Source organism: Amblyraja radiata, chromosome 12, assembly GCF_010909765.2.
Source record: "Amblyraja radiata isolate CabotCenter1 chromosome 12, sAmbRad1.1.pri, whole genome shotgun sequence".
Lineage (NCBI taxonomy): Eukaryota > Metazoa > Chordata > Chondrichthyes > Rajiformes > Rajidae > Amblyraja > Amblyraja radiata.
The window spans coordinates 50,268,784-50,284,763 of NC_045967.1; the positions used below are offsets into that span (position 1 = coordinate 50,268,784).

At 40.6% G+C, this 15,980-nt stretch overlaps 1 protein-coding gene across 6 annotated transcripts in view; it reads right to left on the reverse strand.

Moving 5' to 3' along the window:
• Nucleotides 1-15,980, reverse strand: part of stag2 (stromal antigen 2) — a 148,046-nt gene that overhangs the window by 17,664 nt on the left and 114,402 nt on the right. For all 6 annotated transcript variants that reach the window (XM_033030739.1, XM_033030735.1, XM_033030736.1 and 3 more), the window contains 3 exons: nucleotides 10,281-10,351; nucleotides 2,753-2,840; nucleotides 2,547-2,627 (listed from right to left, as the gene is read on the reverse strand). In XM_033030739.1, coding sequence (XP_032886630.1) covers nucleotides 2,547-2,627; nucleotides 2,753-2,840; nucleotides 10,281-10,351 — 240 coding nt within the window. The remainder of the gene's footprint in view (nucleotides 1-2,546; nucleotides 2,628-2,752; nucleotides 2,841-10,280; nucleotides 10,352-15,980) is intronic.

Sequence of the window (15,980 nt, forward strand, 5' to 3'; positions counted from 1 at the left end):
CAAATTTTTATAGAAGAATATCCAGACAAGATATCAATGTATATTGTTACATTGTCAGTTTCTCATAAATTTTGAACAAATGACAAGAAATTCAAAGAAAGGACATTGGGGCTGGTATCAATGCGGTTATTCAACTGTATCATTATTTTACTCAGCACTCAAACCAAAAATCTATTCCATTCACTTAGCGTGGGGGAAAAACCTACTAGCATTAATCTCACATCTACATGATATGAATAGCTCTGGTCATTTTTATTGCTTGATGCTTTTTGCCCAATTTATCTTTCTTTCACTAAAAAACCTTGAATATTTTTATTATATTATCCCAATTTCTCCCCATTACTCTAATGCCAAGAATCAGCCTCAATTTGTTACCTGCCCAAAATCTGCAATATCTTGCTGATCTGAGCTGAGGAAGGAGATAAATGATCCCATATTGCACAGCTTAGCCTTTTAAAAAACATGCATTCCACAAATGCAAGTCACCATGATAAATTATAAACTGGTATATATGTCATAACTGTCAAATTAATGAGCAACTAGTTAGAAACACTCAGTATGTGAATTTAAAATGTATTAGAAAATTAAAATAAATGTTCATAGAAATAGAAAAATAGGTGCAGCTGTAGGCCATTCAAAATCAGTGCCCCCATATCCCTTGATTCCTTTAACCCTAAGGGCTAGATCTAACTCTCTTGAAAACATCCAGTGAAATGGCCTCCACTACCTTCTGTGGCAGGGAATTCCACAGATTCACAACTCTCTGGGTGAAGAAGTTTATCCTCAACTCAGTACTAAATGGCCTACCCCTTATTCTTAAACTGTGACCCCTAGTTCTGGACTCCCCCAACATCAGGAACATTTTTCTTCCACCAACCCTTTCCAATCCCTTTAAGAATTCTATGTTTCTATAAGATCCCTTCTCATCCTAAATTCCAGTGAATACAAGCCCAGTCGACCCATTCTTTCATCAAATGTCAGTCACGCCAACCTGGAAATTAACCTGCTGAACCTACGCTGCACTCCATCAATAGCAAATTAGGAGACCAAAATTGCACACAATACTCCAGGTGCGGTCTCACCCGGGCTCTGTACAATTCTCTGTAATTCTCTGCCACAGAAGGTAGTTGAGGCCAGTTCATTGGCTATATTTAAGAGGGAGTTAGGGTACAATTAAATTCTTTATTCACATGAAGCTAACAGAGTAAACAGTATACATGATACATACAACAATAAATACAACAGATGCAAAACAGCCAAATGGTGCTAGATTGCAGTGTAGTACAAAGGAAAGGAACAGCCAAAATGATGTGGACTAGAGTAAGAGTACGAGGCAGCACCCGCTGGAATGGGGTTTGAAAGAGGTGGTTGGTTCAGGAGTTGGATAGAAGTGAGGGAAAAGTTGTTTGTAAGTTTGGGCGTCCAAGCTTTCAAGCACCTGTATCGTCTCTCAGAAGATAGTGGCGAGAAAATGAAATGGCCAAGGTGACAGGCATCCTTAACAAACTGTCTGCTTTCCCGATACAATGCACAGTGGAGAGGGAATGGAGAGGATGTGTTCACTCACTCTCAAGGTTCAGGTGGTGTAGAGCAGAACAGCTGCCCTACCAGGCAACCCTCACGGGCATGCTGAACATTTTCAGAAGGTAAATATGTTAACAGATTTTTTTGATCACAGTCAGTGTGATGGGACCAGAGGAGAGCTAGCGATATGGATGCCGAGGAATTTGAAACTGTCGACCAGCTCTAACAGCAGTTTGGGGATTTTTGGGGGTCCCCATAAAATGTACTGGTTAGGACTGACACCAGTAAGCAATCATCTCCTGAAGGGGCTCCTGAATCAGAGCTTTCTCTACATGTATCATGATGTACCCACTCCAACTCTCAGCCCATGTAAAGCCTAAGGAGGAAACAAAAATGTTTTGAAGTTTCCTTAAGGGAAATGTGGTTCTTAATTTGAAGATAACAATCCTCTCTGAGATTAATTAACCAAACTAGATTGGCTGATGCTGATGCTGATGCTGATGCAAACCACAGCTGACATGAGAAATCCAGAATTAAAAAATAATAAAACGCTAGAAATACTCAGCAGCTGATGCAGCATCACTGGAGTGAGAAGCAGCTTCCTATTTCCAGTTCTGATAAGTCACTCACCTGAAAAAACAACTTGTTTTGCTTACTACGAATATATCTAACCTGTTACCATTCCCCAATGCATTCTATTATTTAATCTTATTGGAGAGTTTTTTTAGCTCATGTGGATTAGGTTGGCTTACACGACTGCAAAATGAATTGAATCTTGCGAGGTGACTTGCAAATATTCATAATATAATAATAATTTCAATTAAAACTCTCATTATCCTCAGTTAGGATTTGGGACACCGTTTGAACAGCGAAGAAACCTTGCAGATTGAAACTGCTTCAGTTTCATTGCACAGTGGAATAGAATAAATTTAAGGTGTTCATTAAGATGCCATCTGTAAGAAATATAAAAATTTCAGAACATTTATTATTATGGGAATTTACCTAATTTTGCTTCTACATACCTTTGTTGAACTTCCTTCAGAAACAGTCGCTAGGTTCCAAAGGATTACATAGTGAGTGCACTGGAGTGCATGTACAACAATCTAAAAAAGCAAAAAACACATTTCATAATTTCAGTCTACAGATACGTGGTTAACAATTCAGACATAAAATGCATAATTAAGTTATTGTGTATTATTTGGCTAAAATCAATAAATGAAACAAAAACCTGTTCTGGCATATCCCCATTTTCAGTACCAATCTTCAGCAGTTTGTAATTACTGCCAAACAAGTCCCATCTTGTAAGATCATGAGCACTGGAAAAGCAATAATTTTAGGGTTATAATTAAGTTCTGGAAAGGCACTGGAAACAACAAGCACTCAGTTACAGGTGCAGGGTAGAAAAATAAAAAGACTATCAGGCAAACAGAGGATAGTACAGAGGAGTCGATGAGAAATACATTTTCAATGGCTTAAAGGAGAATATTTTTATTTATTTATTAAAGCAAAATTACATTTCTCCTGTTTGATTGCAAACCATTTTTATGGACGTCTTAATTATGTACTGGGTACAGCGCAGAGATAGATCATTTGGCCAACACAGTTGCAGGTCTGGTCCCACATGTTACTTGCTCTCAAACAATCACAGATCACTCTATTTCTTCATAACTCATACTTATCAGGCCAAACCCTAAACGCTTTTTCGTATACCCATATCAATTACTGCAAACATATTTTATTGTTTGAGGCCGTCTTATACTTGTGCAGACAGTGTAACTAGTTGTAGACAATGAAGAAAGTGCCAAGAATTGCAGTGGGATCTTGATCAGCTGAACAAGTCGGCTGAGGATTTTAGACACAAAGTGCTGGAGTAACTCAGTGGGACAGGCAGCATCTCTGGAGAGAAAGAATGGGTGACATTTCGGGTCGAGACCCTCTTCAGACTGATGTCAGGGAGTACAGAGATAAAATGTAGTCGGAGACAGTATGACTGTTCGGAGAACTGGGAAGGGAGAGGGGATGGAGAGAGAGAGATAGGGAAAGTAAGGACTACTTGAAGTTAGAGAACTCAATGTTCATACTGCGGGGATGGGTGGAAGCTACCCAAGCGAGATATGAGATGCTGTTCCTCCAATTTGCTCTGGGCCTTACTCCGACAAAGGTGGAGGCCCAGGACAGAAAGGTCAGTGTGAGAATGGGAGGGAAAGTGTTGAGCAACAGGGAGATCACATAGGCTTAGGAAGACTGAGTGGAAGTGTTCAGCGAAATGATCGCTGAGTCTGCGCTTGGTCTCGCCGATGTACAAGGGTCCACACCTGGAACAGCGAATACAGTAGATGAGGTTGGAGGAGGTGCAAGTGAACCTCTGCCTCATCTGAAAAGACTGTCGCGGTCAAGGTGTTGCCTTTAAGGAAGGCAAGCCATGATAGGACTTTCACAGTGAACTGCGGGGTCTGGGGAGTGTTGAGGAACAGAGATCTCGGAGTATAAGAACATACTTCTTTGTTATTGGCATCACAAGTGGACGGGGGGGGGGGGGGGGTGAAGACAACTTTCAGCATGCTGGCCTTCATCATTAAGGACATTGAGTATAGAGGATAGGATAAGCAGTTGTACAAAATACTGTTGAGGCTCACGGTGTATGGTGTTCAGGTTTGATCACCCTCTCATAAGATGTTATCAAGATGCAAAAAGATTGGAAAAGGATTTACAAGGATGTACAGGGATTTTGCAATAACTCGAGTGTCTTATTTATAGGGAGAGGTTCGACATGCTAGGACGATATTCCTTGGAGCACAGGAGACTGAGGGGGATCTTATACAGCTGTTTATAATCATGAGGGACGTAGATAGAATGACAGCGCCCCCCCCCCCCTCCCCCCCAAAAAAGGACTTAAGTCTTTCTCATCTCATGTTAAACCACTGCTCTCTAGTACTTAACAGAAACCAAACATGTAGCTTTGTCAGAGGGTGATACGTACATGGAGTGATCTGCCAGAGGGAGTGGCTGAGGCAGGTACTTAACAACATTTAAAATACATTTGGACAGAAAGATGATTTAGGAAAGGTTTAGAAGGATATGGGTCAAACATGGGTAAATGAGATTACCATAGATAAGCATCTTGGTCGGCATTGATGAGGTGGGGACGAAGGGCCCGATTCCTCACACTATGCTTCTACAGAATATTCATCTACAAAATGGGTAGTTATGATCGTGATGTAGTGTCTGTATTTCTAACAACGGAAGTTCTATATTTTGCATTGAAATATTTCTTGACATTATTCCAGGAAAATCCTGTTGCACATTTTAAAGTATGCTCATATTCTTAAATCAAAAGCTTCCTAGAGTACAAAGGTACCCAATTACACTTTTCTCTGAAGCGCCAACCTGCTTGTGAAAATTTCTAGACAGATCATATAAATAAAACAACTTTGTATGCAATCTTTTTTGCTGCTACTTAATCTAACAATTATCTATCTACTGCCGCCTTCTCAATACCAACACTGCCAGCAACAGCAACTGGCCCTGGTTTGCTAGCTTGGGGAATCCTTCTCAGAATTTAAAATTTACATTTGAATAGCTGTGAAGAGGCAGTGAAATAACACAGATATTTGTCAGACCTGAAGGAAGCCAAGTGAGAAATCCTGTGTTCAGCTACAAAAAGAACAGCACAAAGGGTTGCTCAAGTTCCAGTGACCTCTGTGCATTGCTCACCCACAGTAAAAAGAACAAATAGTATTGTGGACTAAAATCAATGGAACACCCGAGGAAGATACTTTGGTTTGACAGATCCTGTTTAAAGTAATCTTAAAGTTGGGCCCTAATTGCATAATTTGGGTACAATTTTAAGTCTCCCATTCTCAGAGGGAAATTCAGAAGAGTCGAGCAATGATATAAAATCAGGAAGTAGGCCAACTCTTTTTAATTTACTTTGTAAAATAGGTTAATTATATAACGGTATGTTGAGAATTCCATTTAAAATCCAATCATTTCAAAACTTACTATACATTATCATCTAAAGTGTTATATTTGAAAGACCCATTTTCAAAAATAGAACAATTTTCCAAAAACCAAAACAAGAAACAGATTCAGCTTATATTAAAAAATGTTTTACAAAATTAAATTACAGATCCAAGGAAATAAAACATTATGCGATGTAAGAAACTTTGTGTTCTAGGTAAAAAAAGATACATTATGCCAGTCTTCATTTCACTCTATCCACCACAATAATATTCTTGCTTAGATAGAATGCGGACCTGCACTAAAAATACTGGGAACTGTCGCATAATTGACATAACTGTCACCCATTTGTTTACTCTTGTACTCAAATCCTCTTGCAGTAAAGGCTCAAGTGCAATATTTACTTTTGACCAGCTTGTTGTACCTGCACGTTTGTTTTCAATAATTCAAGTATGAGAATACCCAGGACCCTCTGAGCACAAACACCCTTGAGTCTCTCATAATTTAAGAAAAACTCTTCCTTTCCATTTCCACAACCAAATAGGCTTCACAGTTTTCCCCATAGATTGGGTAGGTAGTAACAGGACCTGGTTCCCAGGGTGAAAATGTCACATATGAGAGGGCATAGGTTTAAGGTGAGGGGGGCAAAGTTTAAAATCAGATGGGCTGGGGACTTTTTTTGTTTTCACAGAGAGTGTTGCAAGCCTGGAATGTGCTGCCAAGGGTGGTGGTAATGGAGGCAAAAAACAATAGAAGTGGCATTTAAAAGGCTTTTAGTTGGACAAATAGAGATGTATGGAATAGAGGGATATGGATCATGAGCAGGGCAATGGGGTTAGTACCGAGCAGAAGAGCTGTTCCTATGGTGTACTAATCTATGTTCCAGATCACTCTCCATATGCCATGTCCTCGGACATTCACTTAAGTCTTTCTATATTCCATGAAGTCCTCTTGCTTCTTCCTCACACCCACATTATAATCCAGCTTTTCAGAATCTACAAACTTCAATATTTTATACTTGGACTCTTCATCATGGACATCAATTAGCACATGCATACCTCATGCACCATCCCATTTGTCACAACCTCAATCCCAAAATAACCCATTTGCTCCTGTTGTCTAACCAGTACCAATCCAGGCCAACATCTTATCTTCAATATTATGTACTCTAGGTTTATTTATTAACCTCATGTGTTGAAGACCTTCTAAAAGTCTAAATCTACCACAGCATCTTATTCACTATTAGTTATTTATTCACTTAGAATTTATGCAGCAAAATTGATAACATTTTCTCAAACATAAAACTCCCTTTCATGGATCCATGTTCAACCCACCCAAAGCATGATTATTTTCTGACAGTCCTGTTACTACTTCCTTAATAATAGACCCTTTGACTGATAATAGACTAAATCAGGGGTGGGGAACCTGCGGCCTTTCTGGGCCATTAAGTGCGGCCTTGTGAATGAATCCAAATTTTGGAGAGCAAATCCTTTTATTTTTATTAATATGATTTTGTTCGTCTTTTATTATTTTAATCTTAATCTTAAAATGAACGTATTTAAAATACCAAAGAGTAAAAGAAGATTAAATGAAATTAGCATTTTTTAAGCATTCAAATTAGCATTTAAAGAACTCCTAAAGAACTACAGATGGAATTGATTGAGCTCTCAGAAGATGACATTTTAAAGTCCTTATTTGACACTAAGAAAGATCAGATTGAAATATGGAAAAATGCAATAGAATACCCACGTCTTCGGCAACATGCACGAAAAATGCTTTATTGCTTTTCAACCACTTATTGCTGCGAATCAACAGTCTCCTTACCTAACCCAAATCAAGGCGCACTCACAAAGTCATTAAAAGGTTAGTTAACTTTAGAAATAACAACATTTTTTCATTTTCTTGAAGTTAGTACATAGTAGTTAGATTTTTACAAAATAATGTACATTTTGAAGTCTATCTAATTGAAGTTTCTTGGATGCGGCCTTATTAGATTACAGCTAATTTAATGCAGCCTTCCAACATGAAAAGGTTCCCCTCCCCTGGACTAAATGGTCTAAAGTTCTCCATTATCTTCTGCCTTTCTTTGAGGGAATTATATTTGTAACCTACCAATTTGTGGGAAATGCTCTAGAATTCTAGGGAATTTTATCTTAAAAAGTATTAAATATTGATTATTTAAGATAATAAGCTAATATATGTGCATTCTTAAAATTGTTTATTTTCTAACCAAATAGAAAAGAAAATCACACCACTAATCTATGAAGATTGAAATATTATTCATTAATCAAATACAAATGGATTCTATCCTAGAATGGGAACTTGCATCTTATTTTCACATAGCAAATGATTCTGACATACTAAACAATCTGCATTCCCACATTTAAGGATCTACTGTATAACCTTCAAGAAAAATTTATTCCTATGAAGAAAAAAAGGGGTAAGGGTAAGAACAGTCAGCCATGGCTCAGTAAAACTATAAAGGATAGTATTCGGCTGAAGGCAAGGGCATATAAGGTAGCCAGAGATAGTGGGAGGGTAGAGGATTGGGAAGCATTTAAAGGTCAGCAAAAAGTAACTAAGAGATTAATTAAGACGGGGAAAATAGACTATGAAAGGAATTTAGCGAACAACATAAAAACTAATAGTAAGAGTTTTTATAGCTATATAAAAAGAAAAAGGGTGGCTAAGGTGAACGTTGGTCCATTGGAGGGTGAGACTGGAGAGTTGTTGGTGGGGAACATGGAAATGGCAAAGGCATTAAACGAGTATTTTGTATCAGTCTTCACCATAGAAGACACAAAAAATATTCCAACGCTGGATAAACAGGAGGCGGTAGGAATGGAGGAGCTAAATACTATTAAGATCACCAAGGAGGTGGTATTAGGGAAATTAATGAGACTGAAGGAGGATAAATCCCCTGGGCCTGATGGATTACATCCAAGGGTCTTGAGGGAGATAGCAGTGGGGATTGTGGATGCATTGGTGATAATTTCCAAAACTCCCTGGAGGCAGGAACGGTCCCAGTGGATTGGAAAATGGCCAATGTAACACCTATATTTAAAAAAGGAAGTAAACAGAAGGCGGGTAACTATAGACCGGTTAGTCTAACATCGGTGGTGGGTAAATTGTTAGAGACAATTATTAAAGAAACACTAACGGGGCACTTGGATAAACATGACTTCATCAGACAGAACCAGCATGGTTTTGTGAAGGGGAAATCGTGTTTAACGAATCTGCTCGAATTCTTTGAGGAAGTAACAACCCGGGTGGATAAAGGGGAACCGGTGGATGTGGTATACTTGGACTTCCAAAAGGCTTTTGACAAGGTGCCACATAAGAGACTATTGCTAAAAATAAAAAATTATGGGATTGGGGGTAATATATTAGCATGGGTAGAGGATTGGCTAACAAATAGGAAGCAGAGAGTGGGGATAAATGGTTCATACTCGGGATGGCAACCGGTAACTAGCGGGGTTCCGCAAGGGTCGGTGCTGGGACCCCAGTTGTTCACAATTTATATAAATGATTTGGAGGAGGGAACCAAGTGTAATATATCAAAATTTGCGGACGATACGAAAATGGGAGGGAAAGTAGGGGATGAGGAGGATAGGAAGAGTCTGCAAAAGGATATAGATAAGCTAGGTGAGTGGGCAACAACTTGGCAGATGAAATTTAATACTAATAAATGTGAAGTCATTCACTTTGGGGAAAAAAATGTTAGGGCAAGTTATTTTCTAAATGAGGAGGAGCTGCGTTGTAATGCAACGCAAAGGGATCTAGGGGTATTAGTACATGAATCACTAAAAGTCAGTATGCAGGTGCAGCAAGCAGTCAGGAAGGCCAATGGAGTTTTGGCCTTTATTGCTAGGGGGATTGAGTATAAAAACACGGAGGTCTTGCTGCAGCTGTACACGGTATTAGTGAGACCACATTTGGAATACTGTGTACAGTTCTGGGGTCCATACTTAAGAAAGGATGTACTAGCCCTGGAGGCAGTGCAGCGAAGGTTTACAAGATTAATTCCTGCAATGAGGGGATTGACATATGAGGAAAGGTTAAGTAAGCTGGGACTCTACTCTTTGGAGTTTAGAAGAATGAGAGGCGATCTCATTGAAACGTATAAGATCGTGAGGGGCCTTGATCGGGTGGATGCACCGAGGATGTTCCCAATGATCGGGGAGGCTAGAACTAGGGGACATAGTTGCAGAGTGAGGGGGGGCTCTTTTAAAACTGAGATGAGGAAGAACTTCCTCACCCAGAGGGTGGTTAGTTTGTGGAATTCAGTGCCCCAGGGAGCAGTGGAAGCAGAAACGTTAAATATATTTAAGTCAAAAATAGATGGTTTTTTAGCTGCCAAGGGGATAAGGGGCTACGGGGAGAGGGCAGGGATATGGACCTAGGTATGGTTAGTATAGTAAGACCTGAGTGATCTCCTGGACAAGTGTCGATCGCCTGGATTGGGGTCGGAGAGGAATTTCCCGGATTTTTTTCCCGAATTGGACCTGGTTTTTATCCGGTTTTTTGCCTCCCCCAGGAGATCACGCGGTTCTTGGGGTGGAGAGGGGTGATAGCGGTATAAAGGGGAGGGTAGTGTCTTGTGTTCTGTGTCTTGTGTCTACTGTTTGTGGGTAAGTGTGTCTGTTTAGTGTTCAGCCATGAGTGAATGGCGGTGCGGGCTCGACGGACCTGGTGGTCTACTCTCGCACCTACTTTCTATGATTCTATGATTTGACAAAACATACAAATGTATAAAGTAAGTAGCATGGACATCAACATATATAAACAGTCCTTACTTGTGAAAGGCAGTTATTCTTTTCAATGTGGACAAGACCTGGTAAGCATCATCCTCATCGAGTTCTTCATCCTGTTTAGGTATCAAAATTTAGTCAACAAAAATACCGAATGTCTTAATTGCTTTTCATTTTCTTCTTAGCCTATGTCCCCATTTAATGTGGCGATAATTCTTCATATCATGCCAGTCCACCTGTGGTCAAGAAACACCAGGTTTGGCTTTATTATTGACACCTTTACAGCTTGATAAGCTTTGTTTTGCAAGATATCCAATCAAATCAGATACTATATATAATTACACATTTACAGCCAAACATATATAACCAGTCCACACAGTTGTGTTTTTATCCTGCATTTAATACATTATTTGCTATTTTTCCAAGTTAAAAAAAGCTTTTCTTACTCCCTTTCTGGCACTCTTTATGCTTCCAACACTCCTCTCCCAATCCAATCCTTCCTCTTTGCTAATGCAGGGTCTTGATCAAAAACATCGGCCATCCCTTGGTCTCCACAGATGTTGCTTGACCCGCTGAGTTCTTCCAGCAGTTTGCTCCATATTCTAGCATCCGCAGTCTCATGACTCCAATCCTTCTATCCATTTGTTCTAATTTTGTATCTGATTTAATTATATTTTGCTCTCTTGTGATAGCATGTTGAAATATAAGTAGATTCATGCAGATAGAATACTTAAAAGTTTAAACTACTGTTTCTTGACCTAAGTAGACTGGCATTGCACAAACCATTATCACATTATTAAATGGACACAAACACTTAACAATTACCTTAATGCTGTGAGGGAGACAATGGAAAAATAAAAATGCAAATTCATCAAGATTTTAAATAACAAAGCCAATGTTTGTTGTTTACATGGCAATACTTTTGACCAGTTCCCATGATTCACAACCTCATAGCTCAACGCTTCTTTGCTTGAACCTGCTGCCAATTTATTCATTGATAGTGACATGACATACTGCTATTCTTCCAGATAGTGCATTCAGAATGTATCCAGACCCCTTCACTTTTTCCACATTTTGTTACGTTACAGCCTTATTCTAAAATGGATTAAATTCATTTTTTTATCATCAATCTGCACACAATACCCAATAATAAAAAAAGTGAAATTGTAGAAAAGCGTAGAAATTTTTGCAAAGTAATTAAAAATAAATAACTGAAATATCACATTTAGATAAGTATTCAGACCCTTTACTCATACTTTGTTGAGGCACCTTTGGCAGCGATTACAGCCTCAAGTCTCCTTGGGTATGACGCTACAAGCTTGGCACACCTGTATTTGGGTAATTTCTCCCATTATTCTCTGCAGATCCCCTCAAGTTCTGTCAGGTTGGATGGGGAGCGTCGATGCACAGCTATTTTCAGATCCCTCCAGAGATGTTCGATCGGGTTCAAGTCCTGGCTCTGGCTGGGCCACTCAACGACATTCACAGACTTGTCACGAAGCCACTCCTGCGTTGTCTTGGATGTGTGCTTAAGGTCCTGTCCCACTTGGGCGTTATTTGCGCGTCATTTACGCGACATAATTTACGCATCACGACGCACAACTCGCGCATGGCGTGCATTGCGTGTGGTGAGTCGTGGTGGCGTAGGCAGTGACACGTGGTAGCGGGCGGCGCCCCAGGATTTTGGGATTCTCCAAATCTTGCGTGACACGCAAATGACGCCCAAGTGGGACAGGCCCTTTAGAGTCATGTTCTGTTGGAAGGTGAACCTCCACCCCAGTCTGAGGTCCAGAACGTTCTGGAGCAGGTTTTCAACAAGGATCTCTCTGTACTTTGCTCCGTTCATCTTTCCCTCGATCCTGACTAGTCTCCCCGTTCCTGATGCTGAAAAACATCCCCACAGCATGATGCTGCCACTACCATGCTTCACCGTAGGTATAGAAACATAGAAATTAGGTGCAGGAGTAGGCCATTCGGCCTTTCGAGCCTGCACCGCCATTCAATATGATCATGGCTGATCATCCAACTCAGTATCCCGTACCTGCCTTCTCTCCATACCCTCTGATCCCCTTAGCCACAAGGGCCACATCTAACTCCCTCTTAAATATAGCCAATGAACTGGCCTCGACTACCCTCTGTGGCAGGGAGTTCCAGAGATTCACCACTCTCTGTGTGAAAAAAGTTCTTCTCATCTCGGTTTTAAAGGATTTCCCCATTATCCTTAAGCTGTGACCCCTTGTCCTGGACTTCCCCAACATCGGGAGCAATCTTCCTGCATCTAGCCTGTCCAACCCCTTAAGAATTTTGTAAGTTTCTATAAGATCCCCTCTCAATCTCCTAAATTCTAGAGAGTATAAACCAAGTCTATCCAGTCTTTCTTCATAAGACAGTCCTGACATCCCAGGAATCAGTCTGGTGAACCTTCTCTGCACTCCCTCTATGGCAATAATGTCCTTCCTCGGATTTGGAGACCAAAACTGTACGCAATACTCCAGGTGTGGTCTCACCAAGACCCTGTACAACTGCAGTAGAACCTCCCTGCTCCTATACTCAAATCCTTTTGCTATGAAAGCTAACATACCATTCGCTTTCTTCACTGCCTGCTGCACCTGCATGCCCACTTTCAATGACTGGTGTACCATGACACCCAGGTCTCGCTGCATCTCCCCTTTTCCTAGTCGGCCACCATTTAGATAATAGTCTGCTTTCATGTTTTTGCCACCAAAATGGATAACCTCACATTTATCCACATTATACTGCATCTGCCAAACATTTGCCCACTCACCCAGCCTATCCAAGTCACCTTGCAGTCTCCTAGCATCCTCCTCACAGCTAACACTGCCCCCCCCAGCTTAGTGTCATCCGCAAACTTGGAGATATTGCCTTCAATTCCCTCATCCAGATCATTAATATATATTGTAAATAGCTGGGGTCCCAGCACTGAGCCTTGCGGTACCCCACTAGTCACTGCCTGCCATTGTGAAAAGGACCCGTTTACTCCTACTCTTTGCTTCCTGTTTGCCAGCCAGTTCTCTATCCACATCAATACTGAACCCCCAATGCCGTGTGCTTTAAGTTTGTAAATTAATCTCTTATGTGGGACCTTGTCGAAAGCCTTCTGGAAGTCCAGATACACCACATCCACTGGTTCGCCCCTATCCACGCTACTAGTTACATCCTCGAAAAATTCTATAAGATTCGTCAGACATGATTTACCTTTTGTAAATCCATGCTGACTTTGTCCAATGATTTCACCACTTTCCAAATGTGCTGCTATCCCATCTTTAATAACTGACTCTAGCAGTTTCCCCACTACCGATGTTAGACTAACTGGTCTGTAATTCCCCGTTTTCTCTCTCCCTCCCTTCTTAAAAAGTGGGGTTACGTTTGCTACCCGCCAATCCTCAGGAACTACTCCAGAATCTAAAGAGTTTTGAAAGATTATTACTAATGCATCCACTATTTCTGGAGCTACTTCCTTAAGTACTCTGGGATGCAGCCTATCTGGCCCTGGGGATTTATCGGCCTTTAATCCATTTAATTTACCCAACACCACTTCCCGGCTAACCTGGATTTCACTCAATTCCTCCAACTCCTTTGACCCGCGGTCCCCTGCTATTTCCGGCAGATTATTTATGTCTTCCTTAGTGAAGACGGAACCAAAGTAGTTATTCAATTGGTCCGCCATATCCTTGTTCCCCATGATCAACTCACCCGTTTCTGACTGCAAGGGACCTACATTTGTTTTAACTAATCTCTTTCTTTTCACATATCTATAAAAACTTTTGCAGTCAGTTTTTATGTTCCCTGCCAGTTTTCTTTCATAATCTATTTTTCCTTTCCTAATTAAGCCCTTTGTCCTCCTCTGCTGGTCTCTGAATTTCTCCCAGTCCTCCGGTATGCTGCTTTTTCTGGCTAATTTGTATGCATCATCCTTCGCTTTGATGCTATCCCTGATTTCCCTTGTTATCCACGGATGCACTACCTTCCCTGATTTATTCTTTTGCCAAACTGGGATGAACAATTTTTGTAGTTCATCCATGCAGTCTTTAAATGTCTTCCATTGCATATCCACCGTCAACCCTTTTAGAATTAATTGCCAGTCAATCTTGGCCAATTCACGTCTCATACCCTCAAAGTTACCTTTCTTTAAGTTCAGAACCATTGTTTCTGAATTAACAATGTCACTCTCCATCCTAATGAAGAACTCAACCATATTATGGTCACTCTTGCCCAAGGGGGCACGTACAACAAGACTGCTAACTAACCCTTCCTCATTACTCAATACCCAGTCTAAAATAGCCTGCTCTCTCGTTGGTTCCTCTACATGTTGATTTAGATAACTATCCCGCATACATTCCAAAAAATCCTCTTCCTCAGCACCCCTGCCAATTTGATTCACCCAATCTATATGTAGATTGAAGTCACCCATTATAACGGTCTTGCCTTTGTCGCACGCATTTCTAATTTCCTGTTTGATACCATCTCCAACTTCACTACTACTGTTAGGTGGCCTGTACACAACACCCACCAGCGTTTTCTGCCCCTTAGTGTTTCTCTGCCCCTTAGTGTATGGTATTGGCCAGGTGATGAGCGGTGCCTGGTTTCCTCCAGACGTGAATCTTGGCATTCAGGCCAAAGAGTTCAATCTTGGTTTCATTAGACCAGAGAATCTTGTTCCAAGCAGACTGTCATGTGCCTTTTACTGAGGAGTGGCTTCCGTCTGCCCATTCTACCATAAAGGCCTGATTGGCGGAGTGCTGCAGATATAGTTGTCCTTCTGGAACGTTCTCCCATCTCCACAGAGGAACTCTGGAGCTCTGTCAGAATGACCATCGGGTTCTTGGTCACCTCCGTGACCCAGGCCCTTCTCCCCCGATTGCTCAGTTTGACCGGGTGACTCTCTATGAAGACTCCTGGTGGTTCCGAAGTTCCTCCATTTAAGAATGATGGAGGCCTCTGTGCTCTTCGGGACCTGCAATGCTGCAGAAATTGTTCTATACCCTTCCCCAGAGGGACACAATCCTGTCTCGGAGGTCTACGGACAATTCCTTCGTCTTCATGGTTTGGTTTTTGCTCTGACATGCAGTGTCAGCTGTGGGACCTTGTATAGACAGGGGCGTGCCTTTGGAAATCATGTCCAATCAATTTAGCGAAGGGTCTGAATACTTATGTAAATGTGATATTTCAGTTATTTATTTTTTAATTACTTTGCAAAATTTTCGAAACACTTGTTTTCGCTTCTTCATTCTGGGGTATTGTGTGGAGATTGAAGATAAAAAAAGAATTTAATCCACTATAAAATAAGGCTGTAATGTAACAAAAAGTGGAAAAAGTGAAGGGGTCTGAATACTTTCTAAATGCACTGTAGATTTTTCAATGTTTGCTGTAAAACTCTACAGTTCAGTCACAATTCAGACATTTGTTTTAAAACTGGAAATAATACTTGAACACAGATCAGGGCAAGTGTCAGACCTGTAGTTTTCTCTTCTATGGAAAACCCAACCACTATAAATTTAATACTATCTGTAGCAAAAATAGTTGGTAAGATAATTAAATTATAATACAACTAAGTGAAACATCAGATGATTTCTGTTCTTAAATTCTGAACTTAAATGCCTATTTTCAAAATGATCCTGTCTGATGCAAGAAAATGAATTCCAACTTTAGTTTCAACTGTATACATTTTATACGTCACTACATCTGCAGGTACATTGCGTATTCAAAATAACTGTTGGGTTTATC